The sequence below is a fragment of the Nannospalax galili genome, unplaced genomic scaffold (genome assembly GCF_000622305.1).
Source record: "Nannospalax galili isolate Female #2095 unplaced genomic scaffold, S.galili_v1.0 scaffold96, whole genome shotgun sequence".
NCBI lineage: Eukaryota > Metazoa > Chordata > Mammalia > Rodentia > Spalacidae > Nannospalax > Nannospalax galili.
In genome coordinates this window covers 10620951-10631781 of record NW_008342018.1, presented here as the reverse complement: position 1 = coordinate 10631781, position 10831 = coordinate 10620951, and the positions used below count along the sequence as shown (strand labels likewise).

At 36.9% G+C, this 10831-nt stretch overlaps 1 protein-coding gene and 1 non-coding gene across 2 annotated transcripts; both read left to right on the top strand.

The window, feature by feature from the left end:
* The first annotated feature begins 4542 nt into the window (after positions 1-4542).
* Positions 4543-4679, top strand: LOC115071207. The gene has a single exon (XR_003850314.1).
* A 380-nt stretch (positions 4680-5059) lies between these two features.
* On the top strand, positions 5060-10602 carry CUNH4orf33 (chromosome unknown C4orf33 homolog). Its single transcript, XM_008837830.1, is given in 2 exon segments — positions 5060-5237; positions 10535-10602. Coding segments are annotated over 2 exon segments (246 nt in total).
* The last annotated feature ends 229 nt before the right edge of the window (positions 10603-10831 follow it).

The window sequence follows — 10831 nt, the reverse complement described above, 5'->3', positions numbered from 1 at the left end:
AAGTGGTCCATGAGTAGGAGAAAGCGGTTCAAAGAAAGGGAAGAGGAGAGGGTAATAGAGCACACGTGATAAGAAAGTGAGAAGGTGGATATTAGAAGGTTCAAGGAGATTGTGGGGTGTGGAGATGGGGAAAAGGTGTTTGGAACATGAACCCAAACTAGGTATGTATGAAAAGGCACAAGGAAACTTGTTATTTTTGTATGCTTATTAAAATAAAGAAATAATAGAAAAATCCCCTAGAATTGTATAAATTGACCATTAATGTCAGATTTTAGTAATACTAATTTTTATGAGTTGACATTGAATACTTATTATTCTGAAAAATATTCCTGAAGAATGCAAAGCTGGAAATTTAAGAAAGTTTCAAAGCTAATCACAGAGGATTTGAACCCAGGAAGTATAGTTTCAATATTACAACCATTGACTACTGTGTAGTATAATTTATATCTAATGTTTTAATATTTGTAGTTTTTGCTTACATGTCCATTTAGTCTCTAGTTGTAGTAAATGAATTGCTGCTTTACATGTTCTATTACATAATCTCAATGACTTACAATTCATTTTCAAATGGTTTTATATTATTTGTGTTGAATTATCCTTCCCTCTTAAAAAACAAAAGGTAAATAACCGCCATACAGTGGTACGATTAAAAGCTTTCAGATGCTAATTTGTGTGTCCTTTCAACATTTTTGTTCTCTTTCGAACCTTCAAGTCCTTCAAACATCCTGGCCCAGAACTCTTGGGCAGCTGGGCAGAGCCTAAAACAGAGCCTTGTGGGGAGAGCTGGGCCAGAGACCACAGCTTGCAAAGACTGAAAACAGCTTCCTGGTTGTGTTGTTTTGCCTTCTCCCTGGTGTTCCTTGCTTTTTCTAAGTCTTTCATTAGCTCATACTAAAAGTATCTTACTTTAATGCTGCCTTCCCCAGCTGACACAGATTACTCTGACTTTCCAGCTAACTTCCTCCTTCCTCCATTTGTCTTAGAAATATGCAATGCCAGGCAGAATGCTAACTAAAAGGAGATACGTATTGTAGAAAAAGTAAAGAATTTTTCATGACTAAAGGAATTTGGAAAATTTCCTTGTAAATCGATTTATTGGAAAACTCTTTTCCTTCTTTTAAACTTTTTTTCTTTTTCTGAATCATTAATGTAATGCTTCAGGAGTCTGTCTCCCTTTTCATTTCCTTCATTTCTTTCCCATAGTAAAGGTAAATCAATGAAAATAATTGAATTTTTAAAAACTTCTATGTTAGTTGAAAAAGCCAGGTTAAAAGTGAAACTACAGATTAATAGTTTTAAGAAAATCTAAACAACTAAATTAAAATTGCAAAGAAGGATGGTGATCACCTTAATAATATTCGTTCTGACTTTCTGTAAATGTTCTATCATGGTGCTATTTAAGAGATTTAGCCTTAAATTGGGCTTTAAAAATGTTTTCAAGTTATTATTTTTTATTTTTAACTAACTTTTTGTTCTTTGAGAATTTCATACATGCATACAATATACCTTGGTCATAATTATTCCCCATTCTTCCTCCTCTTTCCCAATCTACCCCTCCTTCCCACTCCCTCCCAACTTTGTGTCCTCTTTTTAATTTTTTTATAACTCACTGAGTCCATCTTGTGCAGCCCATATACTCATGGATGTGGGGCCATCCCCTGGAGCATGGTCAGCCTACCAGGGGTCATACCCTTAAAGAAAACTGACTCTATCTACAGAAGCTATCAACTGTCAGTAATCCCTCAGCTAAGGGTAGAGTCTCCTGAGCCCCTGTTCTCCCTGCATCCCATATTGGAATGTTGATTTGGCTTAATCTTGTGCCAGCAACTGAAGCTGCTGTGAGTTTGTGAGTGAAATGATCCTGTCTTGTCCAGAAGATACTGTTTCACTCCATCCTTCCCAACCTCTGGCTTTTACAATCTTTCACTCCTTCTTCCATAATGTTTTTTTGGAAAATCAATATGTGATATAGATGGACCATTTGTGGCTGACAGACACTTATTCTCTACACTCTGTTAACTGGCATCCTCTGGTGCACAAAGAAGCTTCTCTAGTGAGGTCTGAGAGCTGCATAATCTGTTCATGTAGAGAGATGTATTTAGAGGGCAGTTTGATATTATGTGCATTTATCAAAATAATAGTAGTAACTGACACTACTCACAGGTCTCTCATGTAGTGGTGTGAGATTGTGCCTGAGATGTGTATCACAGCATATATGCAAATAAGCTTGCTGTTTTTGTATTTCTTATTTTATTAATTAAATTTTTTCTTTGATATTTTCTTATATGTATAAAAGGCATTTTAACTATGCTTACCTCCCACCCCTGACAACTGCAGCATAAATCCCTTTCAAATGTTTATGTCTTTTTGTTTTGTGACTCACTGAGGTTACTAAGGCTATCTAAATAGCCTTTGGAACAATCCATTGGAGCTTGTTGAGCTCAGTAGTGGGTATACAACTGAAGACAATGATTCTTACCCTTCCTGAATCTTTCAGTAGCCAATAGTTCAACAGGAAGAGGTAAGGCTCAATGACCCCTCTCTGATTTGTAACCAAATATTGACAAGGCCAGTCTTATGCAGGTGCAGTGCAGGTAATTACAGCTGCTTTGAGTTCCAGATGGCAGTGGCTGTGTCCTACCTGGACACTGTCAGCTGGCACTTCTTTTCCTTCTCTTTGACTCTTACATTCTTTCTGTCCCATCTTCCTTGATGAGCACTAGAAAAGATAGTATAAATGTCTTGTTTAGAGATAGGCACTCAATGGTCTCTTACTAGCCAGCAATGAGTCACTACATTAGTCAGTGTTCACTGCAAGGAGAGGCTTCTCATAGCATTTACTTATGGGTATAAACAGCTAAGTAGAAGGCAGTTTGAAACTGTCAATTTACCTAAGTAACTGTAATAAGATCCCCACTAGGGCCTATAACTTCCCCAGCCATATTTATTTTAAGTGAATTTAGAGTGCTATGCCTAAGCTTTCTTTTTTACTAAACTAATGCATAATTTTTGCATCTTGCTTGTTCACTTCACAATTTATTTTTATGTGTATGAGTGCTTTGCCTGCATTTATGTAAGTACCCCATGTGCAAACAGTGTCCACAGAGACGAGAAGAGGGTATCAGATCCCCTGGAACTGGCGATCTGTTGTTAGCTACCATGTGGGTGCTAGGAACTAAACCTGGGTCCTCTGCAAGAGTAGCCAGTGTACCTTACCACTGAGCCATCTCTCCAGCCCAGTTTGATATTTTGAAGTCTAAGACTTTGGTTTTTCTAAAACCTGGTTTGGTGAAGGGATCTCACACTATGTAATTGCACTATAAAACCAACAAGTTGATAGTGAAAGTGGTGACTTTGTTGATTACTTACATAATAATCTGAAACTCCCCATGGACTTCTTACACATTAGTATTTTCCTCAGATCCTGCTATGGTATCTCAACATCTGAACAAGATGAGTGATTAAGGGTCTCCTGTATAGCTCTGGCTGGCCTAGAACTCCTTATGTAGACCAGGCTGCCCTGGAACTCACAGAGATCCACCTGCCTCTGCCTCCCAAGTATTGGATTAAAGGAGTGTACCACCATACCTGACAAGACATTTCTGAGTATGTTATAACAATTTTATTATAGTCATTGTATTGATATATAGTGTTATAACAAGACATTGATGCCACTGACACAGTCGGTTTCTTCTACATAAAACCTTACTGTCACAGAATTTTAGCTGTAGAGACTAGAACAGTATTTGCTCAACAAATGAATAGCTCCTAGTTCAAGTATTCTAGCTCAGATTGGGAGATAATAAGTAAATATGTCATATAGCGTAAGTGATATGGATCAAAATGGAGTAGCATAAGGCCTGGCAGGGTGGGGAACACCAGGTGGTGAAGGCCATTGATGTCTACTTACTCAGCATGTGTGCAAAGAAATTGAAAGGCAGTAGGAGTAAGTCTCAGGAAATGACTAGGGAACTGAGAGGAGAATTGTCTGTGAATCCATGTTTAGATTATCAGTGGGAACATACATTTTAGGTTAATTTTTAAGTATTTTATACACTTGGATTGATACAAGTGTTCTTTAATCAGTATAAACTTTTCTAATGAAAATAAATGAGATGTTTATAAAATGCCCATCCAGAGTTTTCAACAAAATGTAGTTTTACTAATCTAAATACTGAGTCTTTCCATTGAATACTTAGAAAAACAATTGAAAAGACAAGTGCTGCTTATTAAAGCTTAAATGATAGTAGATTCTGTTCTCATTTTGCAATTAGAAGTTATTAAACAGAAAATTGATTATTTAATAATTGAAGTGACAATTGAAAAGGCAAAAAGAAAATATATAACAGGGATGAAGGAAGACAAAATTCAACTCTTCTAAGGATTCTTCCCACAAAGAAAACAATTACTAACCCAGTAAATAGATTTTTTTAAGCACTTCTACTAATTTTTAGAGACTTTTTATTAAGCTAAATTTTATTTTTGAGTGCTTGATTTCTAGAGAATCCAGTTACCTGAATACTTTTCAATTAAACAGACAGGAGTCTCGCTCTTACTAGGATTCAGGGGTGTTCCCTTCTCTCCTCAGCCAGGGCTGAAGGCTGAGATCAGCCCTTGAAGATTGTTCTCAGTCAGGACTGCCACAAGTCAGGTGCCTTGTTTTCCTCCCACAGACATTGAAAGAAAAAGAATAAAATGTAAAACTCGTGCTTACAGTTAAATGCATTAACAGTTTCTACAGTGGACTTAATTATAAATCTTCCAATAATTTTTATATAGCAGAAGGAAACAGAGCTACATCTAGAGCTACATCTGGACCAAAAGTCATGAAGCTTTTAGGATCCAACTATTTCGGAATAGAACTTGAAGTCCATGAGTTGCCACAACACAAATGGCCTTTTTTGTCGTGTGTGTGTCCCCCCCCCCCCCCCCCCCGTTCTTGCCACTCTGTTACTGCCTTGCTGTCTGCTGCTGTTTGGCATTTACACTTTCACTTCATTTCTCCATAAAGGAAACTTTTGTTTATTGTTGACAAATTTATTTTAATATGCTTCTTTAGATGGATTTTAAAATTGAACACACCTGGAATGGTTTTCCAGCGAGGTACAAGCCAGTGTTTGTCAGGCTGAGTCCAGGTGATAACAGAGTCTTGATGGAGGTTAGTGCTCCATTTTTCAATGATCCTCCAGCTCCTCTTGGAGAACCAGAGAAGCCTTTTAATGAACTGTGGGACTATAAAGATAAGTGAAAAGATTGAATTTTATTACAAACATAAATCTTTTGACAATAACCTTTCTCAGAACTATTTATTTTATCTTGCTGATAGGAACTAATGTGGGCTTTGGAACAACTGACGTGCAGTTTCTGATATTTCTTGCCAATCCGTTAGTCTCACTTTTCCCATTACCTGTGGAACGTCAAAATATAAAGAGAGTTGTGAAAATGACAATTACAAATTTATATTTTTATGTTGCTGCCTATTTCCTTCTTTCCTAATATAAAACCTAATATAAAAAGTTCAGTATTCATTTTTTTGTGTTTAAAAATCTTCAGATTGCCATTTTTACCTTATACACCTTCTTTATGGGGATTTTGGAATGTTTTGCTTATTAGAGAAATATTGTCAACATGAGATTTAATATTTGCTTTATGCTGTCAGGTAATCTTATATATCAAACTAGGGCTGAAAGGCATGTCAAGAAATTAAAAGGTTTCAGGTTTGTTCTGAGTCTCTCGTACTAACTATAGCGTGTATCTTAATCAAGTTACTAGGTTCTTCTTTCTGAAATACAATTCATGATGTCATTCCCCCAGATCATAAAGCATTACTGTAGCCATCCTGACAGGAATAAAGATATTCTATAGAGACATTTGTGACTCTCCCTTTAGCTATCAGACTATTGAAACAATGGATCCTGAGAAATTAGAATTCCTCCCAGGAATCTTATGATAGGAGAAAGAAAAGCCTGGGTACTCAGTTGCTAGCCTCAGGAAGAGCTGGTTCCCAGGAGTTCACAACTTGTCAGACCACCTTGAAGAGACTGGAAGCTGAGATAATGGTGGGTTAGGATTGCTTAATGCATACCTCTTGTCTTCTATTTTTAAACCTAAATTTCATGTCAGGACTTGGTTGGGGAAGGGGTCTGACTGCACTACTTTATTTTTCTCCGTGTACCACACTGAATGAATCTCATTTTTCTGCTTTTCAGTATTAGTTTGTCTCTTTAATTGACCTATTGAGAACCAGTAACTGAGCCTGGTTTGTTAGGGCTGCCAAGGCCCAAGCTCTGACCATAACAGTCCTGGTAAAATTGCTATCCCTAGGATAAGATTCCAACCATCTTTACAATCCTTATAGACATAAATAAATTGTACCACTACATTTACCAAAAACTCTTGAGTACTAACAAATAAAGGCCTTACTGTCCATGCGCATTCTCACACGTGTACCTTCTCGCTCTATTTCCTCTGCCTCTGTTATGCACAGTTAAGGTCTAATTCAGGTCCCCTGTCTTCAAAGATGCCTTTGTGGAATACTCTAGTAAATATTAACATCTTTTTCTCTGTCATTTGTGTAACATGCCATTTTGCAGCATTAATTTATTATGTGTTAAACATATCTAGTTCTCCTCTTCCTTTTCCCCCCTCCTCCTCCTCCTTTTTCTTTTTGGTACTGTTATCAGACTTAGGGCATGGCCTCTGCTCCAACATGACAGATTTGGCCATCTGTCCTTGATAAGCCAATCAAAACAGCTAAATTAATAATAGTGAAAAACTAAAAAAAGTTTATTCAATATGGCCACCTTGGGAAGAGGGACAGAGCAATCCAGTGATCCCACCCCACCCCAAGTTCATCTTTGGAGGCCTGCCATGAAGTTAAAGTTTAAGAAAAGAGCCAGAGTAATGAATATCTAAGTGGTCCAGACACCTTGATGGGTCCCACCCATCATTGACTCATCATTGTTTTGGCTCCATTCTCTTGCAAGGTAGTCTGTCTAGTGCCGGTGCCAGCCGGCCAAGATGAACAGCACCTGAAATGGGGAGCGAGGATGAAAGAAAAACGAGACAGAGAAAGGATACTCGGGAGGACTGTCAGTAGAGACTGCAGCCCCGGTTTGTTTTAGCTCAGCCTCTTTGTATAGTAGAACATCAGAGATAGCCACCGTTTGTTTAGCTCAATTAGCTTCAACAGCTGTTTCTTCCCACCTTTATCTGAGGGTCAAGGAACGGTCAAATACTTGTGAATTCCACCATTTAACCATCTCCCCTAAATTAACACATTTCCTCCTGACTTGGCAGAACAATTCGGTACTGGTGTGCAAAACACACAAACTCTTGAGTCAAGGTGAAAGATCATAAAGTAAACAAGCAAGCCTGCCACAGCTAAATATACATAATGGCTGTGCTTATACTAATAGCTCCCAACAGTCTAGCTGCAAATCTTTTCAGGACAGAAAAAAGTTTCCCTTCAGATTGGCTTAGGCTTTAGGCTTTCTCTTCTCCCAGCATGAGATTCCCACAGATTTCCAATTTCTTGGGTCCATTGTTTCAATAGTCTGAGAGCCAAAGTGAGGGACTCAGTTGTCTCTTTAGAGTGTCTTTATCCCAGGCCAGTTACAGTAGTGGGCATGTAGCCTGGAGCCTTATACATGCTAGATAAGAACACTAACTGCCTCTGAGCTATGCCCCACCCTTTTTGTCTTTTGATTTAGAACTTTTGTATACTAGATTCCCCAAGGTGAATACATCTACCAAGATACTGTAGACCCCAGACTCAACAAACCCTAATATAAACTAATCTATTTTTCTCATAAACCTGTGTTGACAAAAGAAACGGCTCTCACCTCAAAGGAACAAAGGAGGTGATTTATTCTGGAGTCAAATATGAGTGACTATGGCCTAGGAAGATAGATTCAGGTTTCCAAAAATACTGTGTTGCAGCATGGTAACAGTTCATAGTAGCAGAACAAAAAAATCATAAATCAAGACACTTTTCAAATACATTGATGGAAACATCAGGTAGATTATAGAATAGCAAAGAAATTTCAGCTGTAGGCCTCAGATGCTGTCTGATAGTATTAGGCTTTTGGTTGGTAGAAATTGGGGATCTGTTTGTACATTCCAAATGATTTGTCTAATGATCACAAAGATGTTAGGCCACATACAGAGGAGGGCAATAAGTGACTATGAACGGGGCTAAGGATGGCCCAAGATAATTTGGCTCTGGACCTGCAGCTTTCCAACCTTTCCGCATCACTAAGTTTTAATCAGTCAGCCTGCCTTTTCACAGCTTCTTTCCAGAAATTTTCATTCATTCCTGCTTCTTTCCTAACGTCTTTGCGTGTAAATCGTACCAACAGTACCTCAAATCACCAAATGTAGAATATATGAGTTTTCCCCAAGATTTCTTGCTCACTCTATTTGGATTTATTTACTAAGAATTTATTCACTTGGTTAGCACAGAACCTTCTAAATAATCTTTTTGCCTTAAGTCCATTTTTAACTTCAAAACTAGAGTGATCTATCTAAAATGAAAATTTAAACTTCAAGTAAAAGTTTTTTTAAAGCAAAAAAACATTCTGGGTGAGTATGATTTCATATTTTTTTCTTAATTTAAGTAGTCTGGGTTAAGCAAGCAGGATGCATGGTTATAATCCCAGCACTCAGCAGGCAGAGGTATGCCAACACCTGTTCTGTGAATTCAGGGCCAGCCTAGTTTATATACAAAAACATAACAAGAAACTAACAAAAAAATCTAATCAGGTGGAATAATTTTTAGAAGCACAGAAAAACTCTGGCTGCTTTTAAGCCAAAGAGGAAAGAAAAGGTTTTGCTTCATATATATTTGTGTTGTTTTAATTATTTATAAGAAAGAGGTATAATATCTACAATTAACCAACTTTTAAAATAGTTAATACTCAGAAATTTCCTGGAAATTATAATTTAAAAGACCACCAATCAGGAGCTGGGGAGGTGGTTCAGCAGTTAAGAGTACTGGTTGCTCTTCCAGAGGACCTGGGTTTAATTCCCAGCACAGAAATGGTGGCTAATGATTGTCCATAACTCTGATTCTAGGGGATCTGATACTCTCTCCTTGCCTCCATGGGCATTGCACCCACTTACATACACACAGACAAAACACTTATATGCATGAAAAAATAAAAATGAATAAAATATAAACAAGATCACCAATCAGAGATAACCAGTCTTTTAAATAATTTTTTTATTTATTATTTTTATTGTATGAGTGTATTGCTTACATGTATATAAGTGCACCTGTGTCATGCAATGCCCACAGACATCATAAGAGGGTGTCGGATCCCCTGAAACAGGAGTTATGGATGGTTGTTAGCTACCATGTGGGTGCTGGGAATCAAACCCGGGTCCTCTGCAAGAGCAATCAGTGCTCTTAACCACTGAGCCATCTCCCCAACCTTGAAAAGCTGATCTTTTTTAAATTAATTTTTTAAATTTATTTTTATTTTATGTGTATGAGTGTATTGCCTCCATGTGTGTAAGCACACCAGTGTTGTGCACCCACATAGAAGAGGTTGTTGGATCTCCTGGACCTAGAGTTATGGATGTTGTTAGCCACCATGTGGGTGCTGGGATATGAACTGGGCTTCTGCAAGAATAACCAGTGCTCTTAACCACTGAGTCATCTCTCCAGCCCAAAATTAATTTTTTTACATTTTATTTAGTGTGCACGTGTGTGTGTCTGTGTGTCTGTGTCCCACTGCGTGCTTGTGAAGTCAGCAGACAACTTGCAGCATTAGATTATCTTCTTCAACTATATGGGTTCTACATATTGAACTCAGATTGTAAGGCTTGGTGGTAAACCCCTTTACTGATTAAACAATCACACTAGCCCCACCACTCTTAATATTTTTTTGTGACCGTGTAGTAGACATGTAGCCACTAACAACACACATGCACACTTAAAGCTTTTGTGCATTTGGTTCATTTCTCATACATTTAATTACTGCTTTATATCCTACTTGTAAATATCATGGATATTTTGTCATGCCTATCTTTGATTTAAATTAGATACATGAATTCTATAATTTATCAGTTGTTGTGAATAATACGTGATTTGCCTATACAACAAGAGATAATTTTATATAAGAAAAGAGAGCTGTTTATATCAAACTATATGATTTATAGTTTTGAGGGTCATACTCTGAATGGAGTTACACTTTCTTTTTCTAGTTGTATGATTCATTTCCTTAGGATAAGTTCCTAGAAGAAGATAACTGGCACAGAGTCTACTATGTAATAATGTTGATTTCCCTATGACCTCACCAGCACGAGGTTTTAAATTTCTTTTTAATTTATGGCAATCCTATATGGGAGAAAATTGATGATGACTTATTTCCTATGTTTCTCTTCCTCTGGACTCTGTGTACTTAGTTTGCCCCCATTCCTAATGGGAATAGTATGATAATTTTAAACACTTAGTTAATTTGTTTTATATTCTAAAGGAATAAATTGTTTACTGCTGAATCAAAATTAACTTTCTCATATCTGTTTTCATAAGTTGTGGAATAATTTTTCTTGAATGATATAACTGAGCAGTATTTAGAAGTTGAAATTTGTCTGTAAGTAGAAAATATTTTCCTTAATCATTTCTACATAATTTGAACATTTTTTTCTAGTTATAAACTATATTGTTATAATAAAGCTCGCTGATTCCAGTTAAGTAGAGATGAACTGAATTGTTTGAACTCTATATATTTACTGTCATGTACAGTGCATATATTTAGAATATTTGTTTAGAATCTGTATTCTAAGTTTGAGGATATTGTTATGATTTTTAGTTTATTATTTTAAT